A 27,706-nucleotide genomic window follows, 5' to 3' on the forward strand; every position below is an offset into this window, starting at 1 on the left:
CAGTGTCTGTAACATGTAGAATGACAAATATGTGCTTGTGAAATTGTTCCCATGTCACGTCAGAAACAGTTTGCTCGTGATATTTTGGGCTAGATGATTCAAATAGGAAAGAAACATTTTGATCCTAAGTATATATTTCTCTTCAAATTAAATGTTAATTTCAATTAAAATCTTTAATCACTAAACAACAGCATTAAACAGTCAATAACATGTGACTGTTTGCTCCTTCTACTCCTCCCTTGCAACATCACAGAGGTCCATCTGTTCACACGAAACCCACATGAAAATAGGACTCACTGTTTCATATTGCATAGCTTATTCAGTACATTTAGAAGAATTTTGCCTCCAAAATTAAACCAGAAAATATGACTCAGTGAGAACGCATGGTGGCGCTGCAGGCTAAGATGATGGAAAATACAATTGCCTACCCAGCTCCCCGATCCAGCAAACGGTTTCCCAAAGCCTGGAAGCAAAAGAGAAGCTGAGCCAGAGCAAACGCGAGTGTGAAACCTCTTTAAGACACCGTTGAGCTGCTTGCTTCTGACATTCCGGACTGCAAAACCGTGCTACTAGGATCCTGGGGATACATGAAGCTTCTGTGAACCAACTCTTCAAGAAAGAGCAATGGAGACTGGATGGATGCACAATCGGAGACACAGGCAAGTCCTTGTTTTCTTTGTTTTGCTGAGCTTGTCTGGGGCGGGCGCCGAGTTGGGGCCCTATTCCACTGTGGAAGAAACCGAGAGAGGCTCTTTTGTGGCAAACCTAGGGAAAGACCTGGGTTTGGGGTTGACAGAGATGTCCAGCCGCGGGGCCAGGATCATTTCCCAGGGGAACAAACAGCATTTGCAGCTCAAGGTTCAAACTGGAGATTTGCTCATAAATGAGAAGCTAGATCGAGAGGAGCTATGCGGTCCCATTGAGCCTTGTATACTACATTTCCAAGTGTTAATGGAAAAACCCTTAGAAATATTTCAGGCTGAACTGAGGGTGATAGATATAAATGACCATTCTCCCGTGTTCAATAAGAAGGAAATGGTTCTAAAAATACTGGAAAACAGTCCTCTAGGAACTGAGTTCCCCCTGTATCATGCTGTGGACATGGACATAGGAAGTAATAATGTTCAAAACTATAAAATCAGCCCAAGCTCCTATTTCCGGGTTCTAACCAGAGAACGCAATGATGGCAGGAAATATCCTGAGCTAGTGTTGGATAAAGAGCTGGATCGGGAGGAGGAGCATCAACTGAGATTAACCCTGACAGCGCTGGATGGGGGTTCTCCGCCGCGATCTGGAACCACCCAGGTCCGCATTGAAGTGGTGGACATCAATGATAACGCACCTGAGTTTGAGCAGCCCATCTACAAAGTGCAGATTCCAGAGAACAGCCCCCTTGGCTCCCTGGTTGCCACAGTCTCCGCCAGGGATTTAGACAGCGGAGCCAATGGGAAAATATCATACACACTCTTTCAGCCTTCGGAGGATATCAGTAAGACTTTGGAATTAAATCCTAGGACCGGAGAAATTCGACTGAGAGAACAATTGGATTTTGAAACGACTATGTCTTATGAAGTAGACATCAAGGCCACAGATGGGGGAGGTCTTTCAGGAAAGTGTACTCTTCTCCTGCAGGTGGTGGACGTGAACGACAATCCTCCACAGGTGACCATGTCTGCACTCACCAGCCCCATCCCAGAGAACTCGCCTGAGATTGTAGTTGCTGTTTTCAGCGTTTCAGATCCCGACTCCGGGAACAATGGGAAGACGATTTCCTCCATCCAGGAAGACCTTCCCTTTCTTCTAAAACCCTCAGTCAAGAACTTTTACACCTTGGTAACGGAGAGAGCACTCGACAGAGAAGCAAAACCTGAATATAACATCACCGTCACAGTCACAGATATGGGGACTCCAAGGCTGCAAACGGAGTACAACGTAACAGTGCAGATATCGGATGTCAATGACAACGCCCCCACCTTCACACAATCCTCCTACACCCTGTTTGTTCGGGAGAACAACAGCCCCGCCCTGCACATCGGCAGCGTCAGCGCCACAGACAGAGACTCAGGCACCAACGCACAGGTCACCTACTCGCTGCTGCCGCCCCAGGACCCGCACCTGCCCCTCGCCTCCCTGGTCTCCATCAACGCGGACAACGGACACCTGTTCGCCCTCCGGTCCCTGGACTACGAGGCCCTGCAGGCGTTCGAGTTCCGCGTGGGCGCCACAGACCGCGGCTCCCCGGCGCTGAGCAGCGAGGCGCTGGTGCGCGTGCTGGTGCTGGACGCCAACGACAACTCGCCCTTCGTGCTGTACCCGCTGCAGAACGGCTCCGCGCCCTGCACCGAGCTGGTGCCCCGGGCGGCCGAGCCGGGCTACCTGGTGACCAAGGTGGTGGCGGTGGACGGCGACTCGGGCCAGAACGCCTGGCTGTCGTTCCAGCTGCTCAAGGCCACGGAGCCCGGGCTGTTCGGCGTGTGGGCGCACAATGGCGAGGTGCGCACCGCCAGGCTGCTGAGCGAGCGCGACGCGGCCAAGCACAGGCTGCTGGTGCTGGTCAAGGACAATGGCGAGCCTCCGCGCTCGGCCACCGCCACGCTGCACGTGCTCCTGGTGGACGGCTTCTCCCAGCCCTACCTGCCGCTCCCGGAGGCGGCCCCGGCCCAGGCCCAGGCCGACTCGCTCACCGTCTACCTGGTGGTGGCGTTGGCCTCGGTGTCGTCGCTCTTCCTGTTCTCGGTGCTCCTGTTCGTGGCGGTGCGGCTGTGCAGGAGGAGCAGGGCGGCATCTGTGGGTGGCTGCTCGGTGCCCGAGGGCCCGTTTCCAGGGCATCTGATGGACGTGAGCGGCACCGGGACCCTGTCCCAGAGCTACCAGTACGAGGTGTATCTGACAGGAGGTTCTGGGACAAACGAGTTCAAATTCCTGAAGCCGATTATCCCCAACTTCTCGTCTTAGGTAACTGGGAACTAAATAGATTAAAATTCCACACTTCACAGTAGCTTTGGATTTAATTATTCGTAGCAATCCATTGGTTGAATAACTACACTTTTATCATTGTCGTGTTGAATAAAATGTTCATGCTCACCACCACCCAGAAGGTGGTACTTTTCTCTGATTGCTACTTCCAATTATATCGTGAAGTTGTTTGCCTTTTGCTCGTATTTAACCCAAAGAGGTGTTTTCATATAATCTCAAGTAACAAAATAGACTTTATCTTCAAAGTTGACATCATTTAAAATTTTTGCCTTTATATTTTGTTCACTTTCTATTCATTTTTTGCTTCATTATTCATGTTAGTTCTCAGTTTCCTGGAGCTTCAAGCATTAAAATAGCTTGCTGCATGTATTAGGTTTCCTATGTTACAGTTCTTTTTTTTATTTTCGTTTCAAAATTGGTATTCTTGTTGGTTTTTGAATCTCAATTTTATAACATTTTCTTAAAAGTTCCTTTTTTTTCTTTTTAGACAGGGTCTTACTCTGTCACCCAGGCTGGAGTGCAGTGGCACAATCTTGGCTCACTGCTCCCTCTGCCTCTCAGGCTCAAGGGATCCTCCTACCTCAGCCCTTGAGTAGCTTGGACCACCACACCTGGCTAATCTTTTGTAGAGATGGAAATTTTTAGGTTGCCCAGGCTGGTCTTGAACTCCTGGGGTTAAGTCATCCTGCATCCTTGGCCTCCCAAAATTCTAGCATTACAGGCATAAGCCAATGTCCCCATTCAAAGGTACCTTCTTTAAAAAAAGTTCTATTTTCCCTGTATTGATAGCTCTCTAAATAAAATATAATATTCCTGTTGTAAGTGATATGAGAAATCTTTAACCAGGCTTATCTAAAAATAAAGAGAAGTTATTGTAAGGCATTGAGTATGTGCAAATGTGTTTATGTTTATAGCCAACGGCAAAGGTATTATGTAAAAATATTTAATAATTTATTGTTTCTAATTCTGAATTTAAAAATCAGAGGTCCCTGTTTTGTTTTTAATGGCCAATAACTCAGTCTCATTCAGTTGGAAAATATAGAACTCATCAAGGAGAGGTTTATATGGTTTGGCTTTTATAGACCTCACAGATATGTTGGCAGTATCCAGCCCTTTCTCTGTAAAACATCCCTATGTTTAATCTGCATTTCTTGCTTATTATGAGAAAAATTGAGCTTCTTTCTAGACATAAGACCTTTGAATAAGATTCTCTGTGAGTCAGATTTTATAATTTGTTCTCACTTTCATAGTGTCAGGATAGGTGCTATCTTGATCTGTTTTTTCTTCCCCTTATTCGGTTCAGAGAAAGTAAGGCCTACTAGATTTCCATTAAAAGGGACCACCCTGGTTCCCACTGCAGTCAGCTCCCCCTCTGCTAGTCCCAGGTCCTTTGCCAGACTAACCACAAAGGATCCTCTCTCAGTTTCCTCCATCACAAAAATTAAGGCCTACTAGATTTCCATTAAAAGGGACCTTAAAATAGAGATCAGTCAGTCCCTTCTTAAACTCTGCAAGTTATTTTAAAGCTAATATAAGAAAAAAGAAACAAATTGTAAAGTATGTGTAAATTAAAGAAAACAACTTTCAAGTAGCAGAGATCGAAAGGCACTGAATATTGTTTTATGTCCTATTCACTAGAGTTTATTTATGAATACCTTAATATGGCAAGCATTTAATGAGTGGCAGATTAGCCAACCAAAAATGAGTAAGGCATAGTTGTTCTCAAGTAGTTCATACATTGATGAAGGGACAAACTGGCATGAAACGGGAAGAAATAATATTTATAGACTAAACATAGTTGTATACATAAGTTTTAGAGAAGCACAGTAGAGAGACAGCCTAAATGCTTGGTTCTGGACTACAGAGTGGTGATTCTGGTTAGACAGTTTAATGAGATTTTGAAGAAGTTTTTTGAAGAAAATGTGAAATAAGTTCTTTTTTTGTTAATTTTTGGTATTCCTATGCCTATTGATTCTGAGGAAATAAAATATATTATTTTGGTGGTTCCAGAAGGCACCCACAATTTTTCCTTTTTCTGCATAAGAGTTGTGTCAGAGGCGAAAGGCCTAGTACAGAGCCAAATCTAACACAGAAATGAACAGGGATATTGCTAGAAACAATTTTTCAACTGTTCAATTTTTACCTTTTCTATTGAAGCAATGAAGAATTTTTATGAATATAGACAAACACAAAAACTGGGCACAGCCATTTGAGTGTGTTGGAAGCCACAAGGTGGCGCTGCAGGCTAAAGAGATGGAGGAACAAAATCGACCAGAATGTTACGGAAGTCATTGACAAAAAGGAAAGATCGAGACAGATAGGCTGAGAAGAAAAGCTGTAGCAGCCCCTGACTGGAAAAGGAAAAATTAAAAATTCTGGATCCCTGCTACACCTAAGTTTGGGTTTGTGATTGCTGTTTGTGCTGGGGCACTGTGATTGCAACTGACATTAAGGAAAGCAGCTGCTATGGAGGCCAGAGGGTTCAGCTTCCCAAGACAAAGGCAAGTCCTGTTTCTTTTTGTTTTTTGGGGAGTGTCTTTGGCAGGTTCTGGGTTTGGACGTTATTCGGTGATGGAGGAAGCAGAGAGAGGATCCTTTGTGGTCAATCTGGCAAAGGATCTGGGACTAGCAGTGGGGGAGCTGGCTGCAAGGGGAACCAGGGTGGTTTCCGATGATAACGAACAATACCTGCTCCTGGATTCACGGACTGGGAATTTGCTCACAAATGAGAAACTGGACCGAGAGCAGCTGTGTGGCTCCACAGAGCCCTGTATACTGTATTTCCAAATTTTAATGGATGATCCCTTTCAGATTTACCGGGCTGAGCTGAGAGTTAGAGATATAAATGATCATTCACCAGTGTTTCGGGACAAAGAGATAGTCTTAAAAATATCAGAAAATACAGCTGAAGGAACAGCATTTCGACTAGAAAGAGCACAGGATCCAGATGGAGGACTTAACAGTATCCACAACTACACAATCAGTCCCAACTCTTTTTTCCATATTAAAATTAGTGGCAGTGATGAAGGCGTGATATATCCGGAGCTAGTGTTGGACAAAGCGCTGGATCGGGAGGAACAGGGAGAACTCAGCTTAACCCTCACAGCGCTGGATGGTGGATCGCCACCCAGGTCTGGGACCTCTACTGTACACATCGTGGTCTTGGACGTCAATGACAATGCCCCACAGTTTACACAGGCGCTCTATGAGACCCAGGCTCCAGAAAACAGCCCCGTAGGGTCCCTTATTATTAAAGTGTCCGCAGGAGATGTAGACTTAGGAGTCAATGCAGAAGTAGCCTATTCATTTTTTGATGCTTCTGAAGATATTCTGACAACCTTTCAAATCAATCCTTTTTCTGGGGAAATCTTTCTCAGAGAATTGCTTGATTACGAGCTAGTACATTCTTACAAAATAAATATACAGGCAATGGACAGTGGAGGCCTTTCTGCAAGATGTACAGTTTTGGTAGAGGTATTAGATACCAATGACAATCCTCCCGAACTGATCATATCATCACTTTCCAACTCTGTTGCTGAAAACTCTCCGGGGATGGTTTTCGCTGTTTTCAAGATTAAAGACAGAGACTCTGGAGAAAACGGAAAGATGGTTTGCTATATTCAAGACAATCTGCCTTTTTTTCTGAAACCGTCTGTTGACAATTTTTACATCCTAATGACTGAAGGCGCACTGGACAGAGAGAGCCAAGCCGAGTACAACATCACCATCACCGTCACAGACTTGGGAACACCCAGGCTGAAAACCGAGCACAGCATAACCTTGCAGGTCTCCGACATCAATGACAACGTCCCCGCCTTCACACAATCCTCCTACACCCTGTTTGTTCGCGAGAACAACAGCCCCGCCCTGCACATCGGCAGCGTCAGCGCCACAGACAGAGACTCAGGCACCAACGCACAGGTCACCTACTCGCTGCTGCCACCCCAGGACCCGCACCTGCCCCTCGCCTCCCTGGTCTCCATCAACGCGGACAACGGACACCTGTTCGCCCTCCGGTCGCTGGACTACGAGGCCCTGCAGGCGTTCGAGTTCCGCGTGGGCGCCACAGACCGCGGCTCCCCGGCGCTGAGCAGCGAGGCGCTGGTGCGCGTGCTGGTGCTGGACGCCAACGACAACTCGCCCTTCGTGCTGTACCCGCTGCAGAACGGCTCCGCGCCCTGCACCGAGCTGGTGCCCCGGGCGGCCGAGCCGGGCTACCTGGTGACCAAGGTGGTGGCGGTGGACGGCGACTCGGGCCAGAACGCCTGGCTGTCGTTCCAGCTGCTCAAGGCCACGGAGCCCGGGCTGTTCGGCGTGTGGGCGCACAATGGCGAGGTGCGCACCGCCAGGCTGCTGAGCGAGCGCGACGCGGCCAAGCACAGGCTGCTGGTGCTGGTCAAGGACAATGGCGAGCCTCCGCGCTCGGCCACCGCCACGCTGCACGTGCTCCTGGTGGACGGCTTCTCCCAGCCCTACCTGCCGCTCCCGGAGGCGGCCCCGGCCCAGGCCCAGGCCGACTCGCTCACCGTCTACCTGGTGGTGGCGTTGGCCTCGGTGTCGTCGCTCTTCCTGTTCTCGGTGCTCCTGTTCGTGGCGGTGCGGCTGTGCAGGAGGAGCAGGGCGGCCTCTGTGGGTGGCTGCTCGGTGCCCGAGGGCCCGTTTCCAGGGCATCTGATGGACGTGAGCGGCACCGGGACCCTGTCCCAGAGCTACCAGTACGAGGTGTGTCTGATGAGAGATTCAGAGACCCGCGAGTTCAAGTTCTTAAAGCCCATTATCCCCCACCTCCAGCCCCAAAGCTGTGAGAAAGAAATAGAGGAAACTCCTACTCTCCAGAATAGCTTTGGATTTAATTATTGAAAGGAACTCATTAATAAAGACATTTATTTCTTTAATATATTCTTGGATAAGTACATTGTGTATGCCCACCACCAAAAAATGCTTTTTTTGTTTGATTCATCTTCAACTTTGCATATCATGCTTAACTTCACAAGTTAAATTTTTAAATTTTGTATCTTGATGACGCATTTCTTACTAGAATCCCATGAGTGAAATAGAATTTTTTTCCAAATTGACACTATTATACTTTTTTGCTAGTTGTAAAAGTCTTTATTAACTTTTTATTCATTGTGTCTACATTGTTCGTTAGTTCTCCTTTTCCTAGAACTGTTTACTTGTTAAAGTAATCTGCTGCATGTAACGAGTGCTTTTACTATTTGATATTCCTTCTATTTTGAAACCGGTATTCTTATTGGTTTGCCATCCTTAATGTCCATTACAACAATTTTCTTAAACTTAACCTTTTTAAAAAAAATTCTACTTTTCCAGCATAGTTTTCTATTTCAAATATAATGTTTCTGTCATAAGTGATATGAGAAACCTCTAATCAGCCCTAGAAGAAAAGCAGCTGTAAGGCATTGAGCATGTGTAAATGGGCTTCCGTTTGGAAACTCCCCCCTCCATCAAAAACAGAAAGGAGTCGGTTTAGTCATTCTATAGGATCGTGTGAAAATCTTTAATTTGCTCCTTTAAATTCTGTATAAGTTCCTGAGGTTCCTGTTAAATTCTTCGTGGCCAATAGCCAAGTGCCATTCAGTTGGAAAAACAATAGCAATCTCAAAGTAGAGGTTTATGTAGTTGACTTTTAAATTTAACAATTAGAGGAGTGTGTTGGTAGTGTCTAGCCTTTTCCTCCACAACATTCCTTGATTTAATCTGTTTCCCTTACCTATGTTAGGAAAACAGAACTTCTTTATATAAGGCCTTGGAATAAGATTCTATGTAAAAAATACATTATAACTCTGTTCTTAATAGTGTTCAGATAGGTGTTAGTGTGACCTACTCTTTACCTCCCTTTATTTGGTGCGGAGAAATTAGATTCTGCTAAATTTTAATTAAGAGGGGACCTTAAAATAAGAATCAATCTCTTCTTTAACCCTGTAAGTTACTTTAAACCTAAAACAGAAAAAGCAATGACAAGTGAAAGTAAGGAAACAAATTGCAAAGAGCAAGTGAAAGAACAAAATTTTTCAAATGGTAGGAATTGAAAGGAACTGAAAAATGTTTCATGTTCTACCCACCTGAGTTTATTTATGCATGTCCTAATGCAGCCAGTATTTACTGCACCTCTGATTTTTCACCCAGAGATGATTAGATATCCTATCCTTAAGCAGCCCACATATTGACGAAGAAACAGACTGGCATGAAACTTATTTCATAAAGCAATAGAATTTACAGGGCAATCATATTGGTATACACAAGTTTTTATGAGAGCATAGAGGAGGGAGAGTTTAAACGCTTTTCCCAAAATGAATTGGAGAACCTCAACAATGTGACCATCTCTCTGTCTCAACGTTAATTTTTACAAGACAAAGGAAAAGAAAAACGAAAAATTTAAATGAGGCTCTAAAAGAAAATCGTCTGAATACATTCACACAAATGGGTACAACTATTGAAATCTGGTGGAGGCCACACGGTGGCGCTGCAGCCTAAAGAGACGATTTGGGGAATGAACAGAGGATGCTGTGTAAGTCACAGACCGATGAACTTAAAAGAGAAGCTGTAGCTGCCCAAGATTGGGAAAAGAAACGGACAAAAAAGACCCCTGTGCTACATGGCGTAGGTGTAGGATTTCCTACTGCTGTTCTTTTATGCTGGGAGCTGTGGTTGTAACCAACTAGGAAATACGTATTCAGAAGCTATGGCAGTCACAGAGTCGTGCTTCCCAAGACAAAGGCAAGTCCTGTTTCTTTTTGTTTTTTGGGGAGTGTCTTTGGCAGGTTCTGGGTTTGGACGTTATTCGGTGATGGAGGAAGCAGAGAGGGGATCCTTTGTGGTCAATCTGGCAAAGGATCTGGGACTAGCAGTGGGGGAGCTGGCTGCAAGGGGAACCAGGGTGGTTTCCGATGATAACGAACAATACCTGCTCCTGGATTCACAGACTGGGAATTTGCTCACAAATGAGAAACTGGACCGAGAGCAGCTGTGTGGCTCCACAGAGCCCTGTATACTGTATTTCCAAATTTTAATGGATGATCCCTTTCAGATTTACCGAGCTGAGCTGAGAGTTAGGGATACAAATGATCACTCACCAGTATTTCAGGAAAAAGAAACAGCCTTAAAGATACCAGAAAATACAGCTGAAGGAACAGCATTTCGACTAGAAAGAGCACAGGATCCAGATGGAGGACTTAACAGTATCCAAAACTACACAATCAGTCCCAACTCTTTTTTCCATATTAAAATTAGTGGCAGTGATGAAGGCGTGATATATCCGGAGCTAGTGTTGGACAAAGCGCTGGATCGGGAGGAACAGGGAGAACTCAGCTTAACCCTCACAGCGCTGGATGGTGGATCGCCACCCAGGTCTGGGACCTCTACTGTACACATCGTGGTCTTGGACGTCAATGACAATGCCCCACAGTTTACACAAGCGCTCTATGAGACCCAGGTTCCAGAAAACAGCCCGGTAGGGTCCCTTATTGTTAAGGTATCAGCAGAAGATGTAGACTCTGGGGTCAACGGAGAAGTAGCCTATTCGTTTTTTGATGTCTCAGAAAATATTCGAACAACCTTTCAAATCAATCCTTTTTCTGGGGAAATCTTTCTCAGAGAATTGCTTGATTATGAGTTAGTACATTCTTACAAATTAAATATACAGGCAATAGACGGTGGTGGCCTTTCTGCAAGATGTAGGGTTTTGGTGGAAGTACTGGACATCAATGACAACCCCCCTGAACTCATCATGTCATCATTTTCCAACTATATTGCTGAGAACTCTCCTGAGACGGCACTTGCTGTTTTTAAGATTAAAGATAGAGACTCTGGAGAAAATGGAAAGATGGTTTGCTACATACAAGAGAATCTGCCATTCCTACTAAAACCTTCCGTGGAGAATTTTTACATCCTAATGACAGAAGGGGCGCTAGACAGAGAGAGTAGAGCCGAGTACAATATCATCATCACCGTCACTGACTTAGGGATACCCAGGCTGAAAACCGAGCACAACCTAACCGTGTGGGTCTCCGACGTCAATGACAACGCCCCCGCCTTCACACAATCCTCCTACACCCTCTTCCTCCGCGAGAACAACAGCCCCGCCCTGCACATCGGCACCGTCAGCGCCACAGACAGAGACTCAGGCACCAACGCACAGGTCACCTACTCGCTGCTGCCGCCCCAGGACACGCACCTGCCCCTCGCCTCCCTGGTCTCCATCAACGCGGACAACGGACACCTGTTCGCCCTCCGGTCGCTGGACTACGAGGCCCTGCAGGCGTTCGAGTTCCGCGTGGGCGCCACAGACCGCGGCTCCCCGGCGCTGAGCAGCGAGGCGCTGGTGCGCGTGCTGGTGCTGGACGCCAACGACAACTCGCCCTTCGTGCTGTACCCGCTGCAGAACGGCTCCGCGCCCTGCACCGAGCTGGTGCCCCGGGCGGCCGAGCCGGGCTACCTGGTGACCAAGGTGGTGGCGGTGGACGGCGACTCGGGCCAGAACGCCTGGCTGTCGTTCCAGCTGCTCAAGGCCACGGAGCCCGGGCTGTTCGGCGTGTGGGCGCACAATGGCGAGGTGCGCACCGCCAGGCTGCTGAGCGAGCGCGACGCGGCCAAGCACAGGCTGCTGGTGCTGGTCAAGGACAATGGCGAGCCTCCGCGCTCGGCCACCGCCACGCTGCACGTGCTCCTGGTGGACGGCTTCTCCCAGCCCTACCTGCCGCTCCCGGAGGCGGTCCCGGCCCAGACCCAGGCCGACTCGCTCACCGTCTACCTGGTGGTGGCGTTGGCCTCGGTGTCGTCGCTCTTCCTGTTCTCGGTGCTCCTGTTCGTGGCGGTGCGGCTGTGCAGGAGGAGCAGGGCGGCCTCTGTGGGTGGCTGCTCGATGCCCGAAGGCCCCTTTCCAGGGCATCTGGTGGACGTAAGTGGCACCGGGACCCTGTCCCAGAGCTACCAGTATGAGGTGTGTCTGTCGGGAGGCTCTGAAACCAGTGCGTTCAAGTTCTTGAAACCAATTATCCCAGATATTCAGGCACAGGACCCCAGGAAGAAGGTTGAAGAAAATTCCACCTTCCGAAATAGCTTTGGATTTAATATTCAGTAAAGTCTGTTTATAGTTTTATGTCCTTTTGGTGTGTTATATAACCCTATTGCCATTAGTTTACTTTTAAATCTCAAATCGAAGTTATTATGCAAATTCAAGCACTATTGTAGAGCAGTATATCCCTGCGGTTTTACAGTGTTTTATATTTTTCATTAATAACAGCTAAGTTTCATTTAATTAGTACTTGTTTCTAAATAATAGTGTTAAGATTTTAATTATTTCAAACTGCCTAAGCAATTAATTACTATTATATCTCATCATAAACATCAGAGGTTTTGATTTATTTCGGATCTTGCACCTCATGACTAATCACTTCTGTCTACATAGTGTACTTGCACTATTTAAGAAAGCATATCTACATTTTCAAACTTACTCTAACATTCTATATACTTGTTTTTGAAAACCATGTCATTTATTTCTAAATCACAACCTTTAAAAAGAAATATTTCTCTGTTGCTATGCTTATGGCACAATGAAACAAAGCATATTTATTGTGAGCAATATTGAACATCAATAATATCCATAGCTATACTTATTATTTCATGTTTTAAGCATGCTATTTTCACTTGGCCAATATTTTCTTATGTTATCTTTTCTGATATATAAAACAAACTATGCCTTATAATTGAAACAAAATTATAAACTACATGAAAATGAATACAAATAAAAACACTTTGAAATTTGTGTTTGAGATTGTTGTAGATGTTCATTTTTTGGGGGGGAGGGAAGGAGGAAGGGAGGAAGGCAGGAAGGGAGGGGAGGAGGAAGGGAGGGAGGAAGGAAGGGATGAAGGAAGGAAGGGAGGAAGGAGGGGAGGGAGGGAGGGAAGGGAAGGAAGGAATTCAAGCAATGAGAGAGACATTGCCGACCTGGATCTAGAGGTTTACAAGTTGATTTCTTTTTTTGAGAGAAGGAAAAAAAATGAGTAAAGGAGAGAAAGAAAGAGGAAGAGAAATGGAGGGTGAATGGAAATATTGCTTTATTCTGAAAAAAAAAATGGGTATTAATAATGGCCAATCAATGTTTCATTTAAACCTATGAGTAGGTGTGATGTGGTATTGACAAGAATGTATATTTTATGTATTTGAAGTGGAGAGCTCTATAAATATTTATTAAGTTTACTTGTTCCAGATCTGAGTTCGGGTCCTTGATACCCTTATTAATTTTCTGTCTCATTGAATCTAAGTCTCTATGTATCTGGGTGTTAGGATCGGTAGCTCTTGTTGTTGCATTGATCCTTTTACCACTATATCTTTGTTGCTTTAAAATCTATTTTATCTGCTACGAGAATTGCAACTCCTGCTTTTTATTTATTTATTTATTTATTTATTTATTTTTGCTCTCCATTTGGTTGGTAAATCTTTCTCCATCCCTTTGTTTTGAGTCTTTGTGTATCCTTGCATGTGAAACAGGTCTGGATGTAACATGCCGTTGGGTTTTGGCTGTGTCTTTTGATTGGGGGATTTAGTCGATTTAAATTTAGGGTTACTGCCATTTGATGTTAACTGGCTGTTTGATCCATTCGTTGATGTAAATTCTTCTTTATGTTGGTGCTCTTTACTTTTTGGTATATTTTTAGTAAGGGTAATACTGGTTGTTTCTTTCTGTGTGTAATGCCTCTTTCAGAAGCTCTTGTAAAGCAGGCCTGGTGGTAATAAAATCTCTGAGTACTTGCTTGTTCATAAAAGATTTTATTTTTCCTTCAGCTGTGAAGCTTAGTTTGGCTGGATATGAAATTCTGGGCTGAAGGTTCTGTTCTTTGAGGATGTTGAATATTGGCCCCCACTCTCTTCTGGCTTGTAGAGTTTCTGCTGAGAGATCTGCTGTAAGTCTGATAGGCTTGCCTCTGTGGGTAACCTGACCTTTCTCTCTGGCTGCCCTTAGTAATTTCTCCTTCATTTCAACCCTGGTGAATCTAACGATTATGTGCCTTGGGGTTGCTCTTCTTGAGAAATATCTTTGTGGTGTTCTCTGTATTACCTGGGGTTGAATATTGACCTGCTTTGCTAGTTTAGGAAAATTTTCCTGAATAATATCCTGAAGGGTATTTTCCAGCTTGGATTCATTCTCTCCGTCGCATTCAGGTACACCTATCAAACATAAATTTGGTCTTTTCACATAGTGCCACATTTCTTGGAGACTTTGCTCATTCCTTTTTATCCTTTTATCTCTAATCTTGTCTTCTTGTTTTCTTTCATTAAGTTGGACTTTGACCTCTGTTATCCTTTCTTCTGCTTGAACAATTCGAGTGTTTAAACCTGTGCATACTTCTCGGAGTTCCTGTATTGTATTCTTCAGTTCCATTATTTCACTTATATTCCTCTCTAAGTTGTCTATTCTCAATAGGATTTCATCAAACCTTTTTTCAAAGTTCCTAGTTTCTTTACGTTGGGCTACAACATGTTCTTTTTAACTCACAGAAGTTTCTTATTATCCATTCCCTGAAGCGTGATTCTGTCATTGGGATGTGCTCATTCTCCCTCAAGCCTTGTTCCATTGTTGATGTGGAACTGTGATCAGCTTTAGAGGGAGAGGCGTTCTGATTTTGAGTATTCTCAGCCTTTTTATGCTGGTTTTTTCCCGTCATTGTACATTTATCCTCCTGTTGTCTTTGAAATTACCAACTTTCAGATTAGGTCTGTTGATTGGACGTCCACGTTGTTAGTTCCCAGGGCCAGAACGTGGCATTAAGACTGATGGTGCTTTTCTGCCCAGGATTCTCCTGTCTGGCTTCCTTCTTGTGTCCATAATGGGCGAGTCTGCCTTCCCCAGGCTCCAAACCTGGGTCAGAAGGGGAACCAGTCTCGTTTACTCTGCGCAGAGAGCAGCCACCCTGAGGTGCTGTCACAGCCGCTGTGCCGGTCTCAGGAGTCGTGCTGGGGACCCGTGTGGGTCCTCCAACCCTCCATCAGAAGGGGAGCCAGCCCTGTTTACTCTGCTCCAAGAACTGCCGCACCGAGGTGCCTGCGAAAACGCTGCGCCGGCCAGGCCACAAGAGTCGCTGGCGACCGTGTGGTTCCTCCACTGGGGATCTTCTGCTCCTTGAGTGACCAGAATTTGTCTGAAAGTGTGGCGTCCTCTAGTTCTCTGCGCTTTGACTGAGAGCTGCAATCCCGAGCTGTTATCAATTGGCCATCTTGGATCGTTCCCCAATTGATGTTCATTTTTATGTTGCAAATTTAATTATCAAAATTTTTAAAATCAAGAGGACCTAAAGGTTAGAATAAAAAACAGTAGTTTAATTAGTTTTCACATTACCATATGTTAAAAATATGCTATATATATATATATATATATATATATATATATATATTACTAACATTTCATAGTATTTTAATTAGCTCTTCCTTCAGTCCCTTACTGCAGTGTGGTTTCTTCTTGAATTTATCTCAATATTTATAAATTGTATGTTTATGATGCCATATCTTGATATTGTTTTGTACTTGAATCATTTCTTTGTATAATAGAAAAGCATTTAGCTTTCTTATTTCCAAACTAGCAAACACATACAAACATTGCAAATTATTTTTCTCCTATTCTCCCAATATAGATGTCACAGTTTCTTAGTTAAATTAGTAGTTAGTATCTATATTGCTAAGTGCTTCAGAATATGCCTTTGTGTACTGTACTATAATTGCATTTCCTTTCTTCATTGTGAAGACATCGTTTTTGTTTGATTTGTTTTCCTTTGCTGGATAGTTTTACTGGGTATGAAATTCTAGATTAAAATGAATTTTCCCTTGGATGTTGAAAGCCGAAGCTGTTTCTTTTACTATTGTGTGTCAAGTTGCTCTTTAGAAGACTGACTCCATTTTGATGCTTACCTCTTTTTATGTGTCCTTCTCTCTTACCTCCTTCCCTGGAAGCATTGAAAAACTTTCTCCTGGTATTCTGAAAATACCTTAATACAGGCATTTTATTTATGAATCTGGTCATGCAGGCATACCCTGTTAACATATAGACTCTCACTGTAAGTTCTGAGAAATGTTTTACTAATAATTTACCCATTGAGTTTACTACATTCACACTTTAATCAGAATCTCTTTAGGTATTAGACCTCCTGGGTTGACTTTCTGAGACTCTAAATTATATTATTTTTCTTCTTTTCCATCTCTTGTTCTATTTATTAAGCACTTTAATTAATTATCCAATATTCAGATTTAAGTTTTTCTTTCTGGGTAACAAATGTTTATTTTTAAGAGCTCTTTTGGTTTTTCATAACATCCTGTTACAAATTTGCAAATGTAAATCTTCTCTCACCTATAATTAATCTATTTATTATTTAAAAATGCATTATAGGCTGGGCACAGTGGCTCATGCCTGTAATTCCCACACTTTGGGAGGCTTAGGTGGGCAGATCACGAGGTCAAGTGATGGAGAACATCCTGGCCAACATGGTGAAATCCCGTCTCTACTAAAAATACAAAAAAATTAGCTGGGCATGGTGGCGCGTGCCTGTAGTCCCAACTACTTGGGAGGCTGAGGCAGAAGAATTGCTTGAACCCGGGAGGCAGAGGTTGCAGTGAGCTCAGGTCGCACCACTGCACTCCAGCCTGGCGCCTGGTGATGAAGTGAGATGCTGTCTCAAAAAAATATGCATTATATAGTAAAAGTTATTATTGTACCGATTTTAAAATTTCCAAGTGAGTCACAGCAAAGTTAAGAATTTGCCTAAGGTTATACAGCTAGTAAGGGGCACGTAAGCCTTAAGCTATTGTTTGTCTTCCAGATACAAATATGTACTTGATAGGGTTATTGCTAACATTAAGTGGGTAAATACATGAGGTACTAGAATCATGAACTTAGAATAAGTCAGTAAGTGTTAGCTCTTATTACATTTTATTTCTCTGGGGATATTAATCAGGCATTTTTTAAGCCTTTTGTTTTCTGAATTATATCTATTCCCTCCTGTTGCTTTGTTTGTGTGGCGGTAGTATTAGTTTTGGTCATTCTATTTCATGTTGTAGGCATTTTCTCAAATGTCTTATGATCTTTGGCTATCTTGTCATATATATGAATGATGACATAGAAAATGCTAACAGTCAACCCTTCGTGAGTGTTGATGACAGGGCTTCACTCTAATGTAACCATGCTAGGATAGAGCTACTACCTTGGGAAACCCCCACATACATGTAAGGCTTTATCTGCACCTTTCATATTCCCCGGGATAGAATTCCACAATACTCAGTGTTTTGGGGTTCGATAGAAAAGAGGTCAGACATATATATTGTGTTCTACAATCTGAGAGTATCATGGGCTAGAAGTATCACTATTCAGAATGTAATGTTTTGCCTAATCTCCTTATCTTTAGTTTCATACCTCATACTTTCACTCAGCTCTGCCTGGGAACTCCAAGACTGGAGATAGTATAATTTCTACAGAATATGATCTAATTTCTCCTGAGTATAAGCTTTCCATTCTCTGGCTCTCAGTTATTTTCTTGTCTTTGTAGGATGGTGAAAAGCCCAGAGAATTCAACTATTCTATGTACATACTTTTAACTAATAACTTCTTCTTCTTTTTTTTTTTTTTTTTTTTGAGACAGAGTTTCGCTCTTGTTACCCAGGCTGGAGTGCAATGGCACGATCTCGGCTCACCGCAACCTCTGCCTCCTGGGTTCAGGCAATTCTCCTGCCTCAGCCTCCTGAATAGCCGGGATTACAAGCACGCGCCACCATGCCCAGCTAATTTTTTGTATTTTTAGTAGAGACGGGGTTTCACCATGTTGACCAGGATGGTCTCGATCTCTTGACCTTGTTATCCACCAGCCTCAGCCTCCCAAAGTGCTGGGATTACAGGCTTGAGCCACCACGCCCGGCCTGCATAAGTTCTTTTTAAAGTCCTTACCTAACTTCAGCCTTCTTATACACCTGGTTCCTCCGAGTCCAGTACCTACTAGGATTATGTGGGGAAAAGCCAGTCGTTTATTTTTAGTATCTCCAAGGCAGGAAATTTATTTTAGACATTTCCTGGAACTGTTGTCAACTGCTGTTTCATCTGCTTTCTATCATCAGATATTTGTGTATTCACTTATGTATTCTTAGCCTTTGTGGGTGCATATCTTTTCATTACTTTTCTGTCATTTTAGAGGGGCTTTAAGGACAAAGGATAATTGTATAGTCAATCCACGTACTATTCAAGTTCTCTTCTTCTGAACTGATAATTTTTGAACCATGTATCTAGTTCACATTTTTATGAATGTAATTAAAATTTATCATTTTAAAAATGCAGACTTCTTAGATGTCCTCCATTCTTGAGAGTACTTTGAGATGTTTAATAATGAACATCATTGGTAGGTTCCAACTATCTACTTCATTATGTAGCAACCATGCACTTTGGCTAGAACTGAAACCACCTCAGGTTTGAGGGGTAATCTCTGACTGGAATAAAACAAAGGGCTAAAGATGGAGTCTTTAGATTCTGAGACTATAATCTCTACCTTTAATCCTATATGTACTGAGACACTGATTTCTTAAGCAACAGGCTGAAGTGCTCTTAGTTGGTCTAACCAGAATGAGGGCTAAAATTTTGTTTATTATTGAGGAAGAAAATCTCTCTCATTCTCTCTTCTTAAGCTGAAAAAGGAAGCAGAAAGCCATAGTTGTTTCTGGAATAAATCTTGGGAAACTGAGGGAGGCCAGTCTTAGGAATAAACCTGCTTTAAATGAAACTAATATGCTTGTGCTTGTGTACTTAGTTTTTTTTTGAGAAGCTGGAACTACCTCAAGGATTCTCATAATATGCTCTACTCCCCATGTCTTACTTTACTTTCTAGCAGTTCACAATTCCCTGCTACCAAGCAAATCTATATGAATGCCTTCCAGTGCTATCATAACTATCAAAGTATGTCCCATCTCATGGTTAATCCAGTTTCATATTCTCTGAAAAGCTTCTAAAATGACCCATGTATACTTTGCCTTTTTCCTTACGACCTAAGGAAAGTCAAGTAGCAATGGATTTTTTTCAGATTAATATTATTGTTGTTTCATGTTTCCAATCTTCTCAGAGAGATTACAAACCACTGGGGCCAGAAATCACATCTTGTATTTCTGTATACACAATTAAGCAGGTTTGGTTGTGCGGAGAGTGGAGAAAGATAAATGCTTTAAGATGAATACTAACAGCACCTCAAACTAAAGAGAATATGAAACCATTATTAGAGAAGGTGCAATATATTTGTAATCACTTGAACACAATGAATAAAACAATATTTTTTTTCTGGAGGACATAAAAGAGAATGGAATTTAGGTAGCTTTCACCAAATTGTGAAAATCTATGGAGACACTTGGTGGCGCTGCAGGATAATGTCGTGGAAAAAAGAAAAAAAACTACTGGATGGCATTGTGGACACTGACATCCAGTGCACACAGAAAATCAGAAGATAGAAAGAACAAGCCTTCAAGAGGGCGACCTAAAAGTCGTTCAACAGGGGTAAAATCCTTAGACGTCTGAGGATTTTGTGAACAGGTCAGAGAGGCATTCCCCGAAACTGAAGCCATTCTGCCAGAAGCTTACAGGAGAGGAGCTATGGAGAACGGAGGAGCATGTACTCCGCAGATAAGGCAAGTCCTGCTTCTCTTTGTTTTGCTGGGAATGTCTCAGGCAGTTTCTGAAACTGGGAGCTTTTCTGTGGCAGAGGAAATGCAGAGCGGTAGTTTTGTAGGCAATCTAGCAAAGGACCTGGGGCTGAAGGTGAGAGAACTGTCCTCACGGGGAGCTCAGGTGGTTTCTAAGGATAAGAAACAGCATTTGCAGCTGGACATAAACAATGGGGATTTGCTCTTGAGTGAAACGCTTGACCGGGAGGAGCTCTGCGGTTCCACCGAGCCTTGTGTGCTGTATTTCCAGGTGTTAATGAAAAACCCCACTCAGTTTTTACAAATTGAGCTCCAGGTCAGGGATATAAATGATCACTCTCCTGTCTTCTTGGAAAAAGAAATGCTCCTAGAAATCCCAGAGAACAGTCCTGTTGGTGCTGTGTTCTTGCTTGAAAGTGCAAAGGATTTAGATGTAGGAATCAATGCTGTAGAAAGCTACACGATAAGCTCCAACTCTCATTTTCACATTAAAATGAGAGTCAATCCAGACAATAGGAAATACCCCGAGTTAGTCCTGGACAAGGCGCTGGATTATGAAGAGCAACCGGAGCTCAGTTTCATCCTCACTGCTCTGGATGGCGGGTCCCCTCCCAGGTCTGGAACTGCCTTGGTCAAGGTGATGGTTGTGGACGTTAATGACAACTCCCCTGAGTTTCAGCAGGCTTTTTATGAGGTGGAGATTCTAGAGAACAGCATCCTTGGCTCCCTGGTTGTGACCGTCTCAGCCTGGGATTTAGACTCTGGAACAAATGGTGAACTATCCTATACCTTTTCCCACGCCTCAGAAGATATTCACAAGACATTTGAAATTCATCAAAAGTCTGGAGAAATTACTTTAAGAGCACCTTTGGATTTTGAATCAATTGAGTCATACTCAATGATCATTCAAGCCACAGATGGGGGAGGACTTTTTGGAAAATCTACAGTTAGAATTCAGGTGATGGATGTAAATGACAATGCTCCTGAAATCACTGTGTCATCAATTACCAGTCCAATCCCAGAAAATACGCCGGAAACCGTGGTTATGGTTTTTAGTATCCAAGATATAGACTCTGGAGAAAACGGAAGAATTGTTTGTTCCATCCCGGAAGACCTTCCATTCGTGCTAAAATCTTCAGTTGAGAATTATTACACGTTGGAAACAGAAAGACCGCTGGACAGAGAGAGCAGAGCCGAGTACAACATCTCCATCACCGCCACTGACTTGGGGACACCCAGGTTGAAAACCGAGTACAAAATAACCGTGCGGGTCTCTGACGTCAATGACAACGCCCCCGCGTTCACACAAACCTCCTACACCCTCTTCGTCCGCGAGAACAACAGCCCCGCCCTGCACATCGGCAGCGTCAGCGCCACAGACAGAGACTCAGGCACCAACGCACAGGTCACCTACTCGCTGCTGCCACCCCAGGACCCGCAGCTGCCCCTCGCCTCCCTGGTCTCCATCAACGCGGACAACGGACACCTGTTCGCCCTCCGGTCGCTGGACTACGAGGCCCTGCAGGCGTTCGAGTTCCGCGTGGGCGCCACAGACCGCGGCTCCCCGGCGCTGAGCAGCGAGGCGCTGGTGCGCGTGCTGGTGCTGGACGCCAACGACAACTCGCCCTTCGTGCTGTACCCGCTGCAGAACGGCTCCGCGCCCTGCACCGAGCTGGTGCCCCGGGTGGCCGAGCCGGGCTACCTGGTGACCAAGGTGGTGGCGGTGGACGGCGACTCGGGCCAGAACGCCTGGCTGTCGTTCCAGCTGCTCAAGGCCACGGAGCCCGGGCTGTTCGGCGTGTGGGCGCACAATGGCGAGGTGCGCACCGCCAGGCTGCTGAGCGAGCGCGACGCGGCCAAGCACAGGCTGCTGGTGCTGGTCAAGGACAATGGCGAGCCTCCGCGCTCGGCCACCGCCACGCTGCACGTGCTCCTGGTGGACGGCTTCTCCCAGCCCTACCTGCCGTTCCCGAAGGCGGCCCCGGCCCAGGCCCAGGCGGACTCGCTCACCGTCTACCTGGTGGTGGCGTTGGCCTCTGTGTCGTCGCTCTTCCTGTTCTCGGTGCTCCTGTTCGTGGCGGTGCGGCTGTGCAGGAGGAGAAGGGCGGCCTCTGTGGGTCGCTGCTCGGTGCCCGAGGGTCCCTTTCCAGGGCATCTGATGGACGTGAGCGGCACCGGGACCCTGTCCCAGAGCTACCGCTATGAGGTGTGTCTGGCAGGAGGTTCTGGGACCAGTGATTTCAGGTTCCTAAAACCAGTTATCCCTAATATCCAGGCAAAGGGTCCGGGGAAGAATAGTGAAGAAAACCCCACCTTTCGAAATAGCTTTGAATTTAATTTTTAGTAAGAATACTATTTACATTTTCATGTACTGTTTTAGTTTTACATAACCATATTAATATTATTTAGTTTTAAACTAGGTGTGTTGTTATGCAGTACAATTAATTGTATTTTTAAGTTTGTAAATAATTCGTTTTTGTTTTTTGTTTTTTGTTTTTTTTTTAGACAGTCTTGCTCTGTCACCCATGCTGGTGTTCAGTGGCACGATCTTGGCTCACTGCAACCTCTGCCTCCTGGGCTCAAGCGATCAGCCCACTTCAGCCTCCCAAGTAGCTGGGACTACAGGCGTGTGCCACCATGCCTGGCTAATTTTTTATTTTTTGTGAAGCTCAAGGGATGCACCCCCCTCAGCCTCCCAAAGTGCTGGGACAAGGTGGGTCAGCTACCGCGCCAGGCCTAGTTTCAGTTTTCAAGTATTGCATATTATTGTGAATAACATTGTCAATACTTTTTGTATTAATTAACTGATAGTATCCAATTAAAGAATAATTTTAAGGTTTTGATCCTTTTCAAATGTACAATAATTTACTTATTATTATTTTTCATTCTAGAAACTGAGTTTTTATTTTTCTCCTTTGATTTTTTTTTTTTTTTTTTTTTTTTTTTTGAGATAATGTTTTGCTCTTGTTGCCCAGGCTGGAGTGCAATGTCGCAATCTCAGCTCACTGCAATCTCCGCCTCCTGGGTTCAAGTGATTTTCCTCCCTCAGCCTCTCAAGTAGCTGGGAATACAGGTGTGCCACCACACCCAGCTAATTTTGAACTTTTAGTAGAGATGGGGTTTCACTATGTTGGTAAGGCTGGTCTGTAACTCTTGACCTCAGTGATCCACCTGCCTCGGCCTCCCAAAAGGCTGGGATTATAGGTGGGAGCCATCACACGGAGCCTCTCCTAGTATTTTTCACCACCTGCATCCTATGATCCTAACCACCTGTGTATTGTACTTCCTTCATGGAAGAAGTCATATCTGCACTTCCAACCTTATTCTAACATTCTATTTATTAATTTAAAAAGCCCCATAGTTTAGTTTTAAATCATACATCATTTCATTATTATGTGCTCATGGTGAATTAAATATTATTTTGTGATCAATATTAAATTTCATTAATACCTTTGTGCTTGTATTATTTTCTTAAATACACTACACTTACTTGGCTAATATTTTTAATGCTTACATGTACAGATCATGTCTTATAATACAAACAAAATGTAATAAACTGCATTAACATAAATAGAAATATTAAAACATTTTGAGAATTTGTGGGTAAGAATATTGGTGAACTGTTGGAAAAATATTCACTTTTCCTTTTATTTTGTAAATTTAGTTCATTATTTTCAAATGTAAAAATCAAGATGCACTAAAGGTTATAATGAAAAACAAAGGTGGGCTCAGTGGCTTGGCTGGGTGGGGTAGCTCACACGTGTAATTCCAGCATTTTGAGAGGCTAAGGTGGGTGGATCACCTGAGGTCAGGAGTTCAAGACCAGCCTGGCCAACACAGTGAAACCCAGTCTCTACTAAAAAATACAAAAATTAACTGGGTGTGGTGGTATGCCCCTGTAATCCCAGCTACTCAGGAGGATGAGACAGGAGAATCACTTGAATCTGGGAGGCAGAGGTTGCAGTGAGCCGAGATCTTGCCATAGCACTCCAGGTTGGGTGACAGAGTGAGATTCCATCTTCTAAAAAGAAAGAAAGAAAAACAATATTCTCTTTAACTTCCAGTCTGCTTCTGTTGAGTGGCTTCCTCTAGAATTACCTCAATACTTCTAAATATATGTTTTTACTGTTATATCATGATATTCCATTTATTTATACTTTAATCATTTCTTGCTATGGTTTTTTAAAAAAGATTTTCTTTCTGACTAATATAAACTAATATAAACACTGCACATTCCCTTTCCCTTTCTCCTGTTCTCCCAATAGAATTGTTACAGTTTGGTGTGTTGTTGTTTTGACAGAGTCTCACTCTGTCACCCAGGCTCAAGTACAGTGGCATGATCTTGGCTCATTGCAACCTCCACCTCCTGGATTCAAGTGATTCTCCTGCCTCAGTCTCCCAAGTAGCTGGGATTACATGCGCCCACCACCACACCCCACTAATTTTTTTAGTTTTAGTAGAGATGGGATTTCACCATGTTGGTCAGGCCGGTCTTGAACTCCTGACCCCAGGTGATCCGCCTGCTTCAGTCTCCCAAACTATTGAGATTACAGGCATGAGCCACCATGCCCAGCCTAGCTTTTTTTTTTTTTTTAATTAAACGAATAGTGTCCATATTGCTAAGGTTTTTTTCAAAATACACATTAGTGTAGTGAGATCGCATTTCCTTTCTTGAAAAACATTTTTCTTAGAGCTGAAAATTGTTGTTTTGTGCTTATGTAATTTTCCATTTACTGCTATTAGTTTCCTTACATTCTCTCATTTGAACCTCTTTCTTCTCAAAATATACAAATATATCGGATACCTATCAATTATGCTTATTTCTTGGTGACTTTTCGCCCAGATTTCTGCTTCATTTGTACTGGTTGCGCTACAGGCTGTCACCCTAGGACTTTTAAAAATATTTTCCTTATTGATTTTCTTTTACAAGATCCAATATATTCTTCTTCCTTAGTTTACTCTCTTATTTTGTTGATACACATCTCTCAATACCTTCATTAAAATTGATACAGAGGAAGTAAAACTTTTTGAGAGCTTGCTGTGTTATTTTCTTTTTTGCCATTTGGCTGATAGTTTGAGCATACCACTCTAGGTTGAAAATAATTTCCCCTCAGATTTCAAGAGGACTGCTCCTTTACTGTTCAGAAGACTGATTCCATTCTGATTTCTATGTCTTTTTATGTGATCTCCCCCTTTTTTCGTTCTGGGAGCATTGAAAAAAATTCCCCTGGTCTTCTGAAAATACCTTAGTACTGGCTCTTTATTTATTAATCTGGTCATATGGCTATGCCCTGTTCATGTTTTTTTAAGACAGTGTCTCAATGTGTCACCCAGGTGGAGTGCAGTTGCTATTCACAGGCACAATCATAGCACCCCTGCAGCCCCTCACTCCCTCTGCCTCTGCTGTACAAGTAGCTGGAATTACAGTGTGCTAGACCCCTTGGCTAATGTTCAGACTATCAGATTTATTTCTGAGAAATTTTGGTTGGGCATGGTGACTCACACTTGCAATGTCAGCACTTTGAGAGGCTGAGGCAGGAGGATTATTTGAAGCTATGAGTTTGAGACCACCCTGGGCAACATAGTGAGACCCTGTCTCTACATGAAAACAATTTAAAAAATTTCTTAGTATGTTTTACTTATAATTTTTCCCCTGAGTTTTCTGAATTCTCACTTCAACAACAATCTCAGTTAAATATTAGACCTCGTAGGTTGACTCTATAAGACTCTAAGCCTTTTTTCCTTTCTTATTCTATCTTTGCGTCTCGTTCCATTTTTTGGACAATTTATTTAATCACTCAATCTTTTATATTTAAGTTTTTCTTTATGACTGACTAATATTTACTTTTAAGAGCTGTTTTTGGTTCTCTGAATATTTTTCATGGTATCCTGTCAAGATTTATAAATGTAATATTTTCTGTCATTTATAATTAAGCTATTCTTTAAAAATGCATTATATAGTATCATTATAATATATTCCCTTTAAAAGTGAAAGTGAGTCTAAGGGGAGTTAAGAACTTGTCCAAGATAATACAGCTGGTAAGGAGCACTTAAGTCCTAACCTAGTCTTCATCTTACAATAGGAATATATACTTCATACAGTTACTATTTAGGTTAAATGGATAACTGCATTATGAATCGCTTAGAACAATGAGTGGCATAGAGTAAATACTAAATAAGTATTAGCATTTATTAGATTTTCTTTCTCTGGGAATATTAATCTGACATTTTCAAAAGCTTTCTTCTGCTTTCTATATTATTGTTCCTTTTCTTCATGGTGGTAGTGATGGTGGTAGTTTTGGTCTATGTTATGTTATAGGCATTTCCTCAAATGCCTTGGCTATCTTCTCATATTTTAGAAGGATGATACATCAAAATGCTGACAATCAACTCTGAATGAACAGTACCTGTTGATGGCAAGGCTCCATTCTAATATAACCATGCTAGGATACGGCTATTACCTTAGGAGACCCAAAATATCAATTGTGTCTTTATTTGGGACTTTCATATTCTCCAGGTTAATATTCTATTACATCCACTGTGTGGGATGGGTTGGGGGCCAGGTATATATCTTGCATTCTACAATCTAAGAGTATTATATGGAAAGGGACTAGAAGTCTCACCATGCAAAACGCAAAGGTTTGCTTACTCTTCCTATTTTCAGTTTGACACCTCACGCTTGTGCTCACCTCTTCCTAGATCCCCAAGACTAAAGAAAGTCCATTAAATTTCTCCAGAGAATAAACTTTCTATTCTCTGACTGTGAGCTACATTTCTGTCTATGTAGGATGATGAGAAGAATAGAGAATTTAATTATCCTTTACACATACTTCCAACTAATAACTTTTTTCCATCCTTAACTGACTTCAGTCTTCTTATACATCTGGTTCCTCCAAATCTTGTACTTAAATGAGATTGTGTATCTTGTGAGTATCTTCAATGCAGGAACTTTAGGGGCATTTTTTGGAACTGCTAACTTAATTGCTCTTCCACCTGCTTTCTGTCCTAGAAAAACATATGTGTGTTCACTTGCGCATTCTTAATCTTTGTTAGTTCCTACCATTTTAATTATTTTTCTGACACTTTAGTGCATATTTTAAAAGAAGAGAGGTTGATTGTGTATAGTCAATCCATCTACTTTTCAACTTTTACCCTTCTGTACCAATTACTGTTTCAACCATGTATCCAGCTTAAGAATATTATTCGAATTTAATATTTTAAAATGCAGACTTGTTGGATCCTTCTTCCATCCATTCTTAGTGCACTTTGAGACCTTCTATAGTAAACATCACTGATGGGACCTTAGCATCTATTCCAAACAATCTCCCTCATTATGAACCAACAATGTACTTTGGCTAGGACTGAAACCATCCCAAGCTTAAGAGGTGGTCCCAGACAGGATTAAAACAAAGTAAGGGCCAGAAATAGGTCTTTAGATTCTAGGACTAAAATCTCTACCCATAATTCCATACCTCTTGAAACAATTATTCCTTCAGTGGCAGGCACATGATCTTACTTGGCCTAATCAGACTGAAAGTTAGGTTTTAGGTTTTTGTTCTATGTTTAGAGATAGACTCTGAATCTCTTTTCCTGAGCTAAAAGAGAAAACAGCCACAGTTGTGGCTGCAATAAATTTTGGGAGCCTGGGGGAAGTCAGCTTTAGGGGTAAGAATCTGCTTTAATGAAACTAACTTGTTCATGCTTGTGTACTTATGACTTTTTTAAATAAATTATGAAAAACTGGAAATAAATGATAGATCTACATAATGTGTTCTACCCCAATATCTTGCTTCATTTTCTACCAGTTCATAATTCACTGCTATTAAGGGAATCTATAAGACTTTTTATTCTGTCACAATGACCTAGATATGCCTTATCTCATGATTAATACAGTTTCATAACTTCAGAAAGGACTTCTGAGATGATCTTCCTAACCACCTAAGGAAAGCCAGTACTGATAAAATTTCATTCAGCTCAACAATCGGTTATACCCTGCTTATTTCAGGCTTACAATCATCTCAGAAACACTACAAATTCCTGGGGGCCAGGAATCACA

The 27,706-nt window shown here is 43.0% G+C and overlaps 5 protein-coding genes across 5 annotated transcripts in view; all 5 read left to right on the top strand.

Annotated features, from left to right (window-relative positions):
* Positions 1-27,706, top strand: part of PCDHB4 (protocadherin beta 4) — a 212,976-nt gene that overhangs the window by 92,900 nt on the left and 92,370 nt on the right. The window lies entirely within an intron of this gene.
* LOC144576402 (protocadherin beta-16-like) lies at positions 451-3,858 on the top strand. Its single transcript, XM_054249898.2, has one exon. It carries the CDS (start codon positions 625-627, stop codon positions 2,953-2,955), a length of 2,331 nt encoding a protein of 776 aa, XP_054105873.1. The 5' UTR covers positions 451-624; the 3' UTR covers positions 2,956-3,858.
* On the top strand, positions 5,255-12,764 carry LOC144580901 (protocadherin beta-9). Its single transcript, XM_078361416.1, has one exon. It carries the CDS (start codon positions 5,443-5,445, stop codon positions 7,834-7,836), a length of 2,394 nt encoding a protein of 797 aa, XP_078217542.1. The 5' UTR covers positions 5,255-5,442; the 3' UTR covers positions 7,837-12,764.
* PCDHB10 (protocadherin beta 10) lies at positions 9,475-12,764 on the top strand. Its single transcript, XM_054249899.2, has one exon. The coding sequence runs from the start codon at positions 9,677-9,679 to the stop codon at positions 12,071-12,073; it is 2,397 nt and encodes a 798-aa protein (XP_054105874.2). The 5' UTR covers positions 9,475-9,676; the 3' UTR covers positions 12,074-12,764.
* Positions 19,433-27,412, top strand: PCDHB11 (protocadherin beta 11). The gene has a single exon (XM_078361313.1). The coding sequence runs from the start codon at positions 19,601-19,603 to the stop codon at positions 21,992-21,994; it is 2,394 nt and encodes a 797-aa protein (XP_078217439.1). The 5' UTR covers positions 19,433-19,600; the 3' UTR covers positions 21,995-27,412.

The sequence above is a fragment of the Callithrix jacchus genome, chromosome 2 (genome assembly GCF_049354715.1).
Source record: "Callithrix jacchus isolate 240 chromosome 2, calJac240_pri, whole genome shotgun sequence".
Taxonomy (NCBI): Eukaryota; Metazoa; Chordata; class Mammalia; order Primates; family Cebidae; genus Callithrix; species Callithrix jacchus.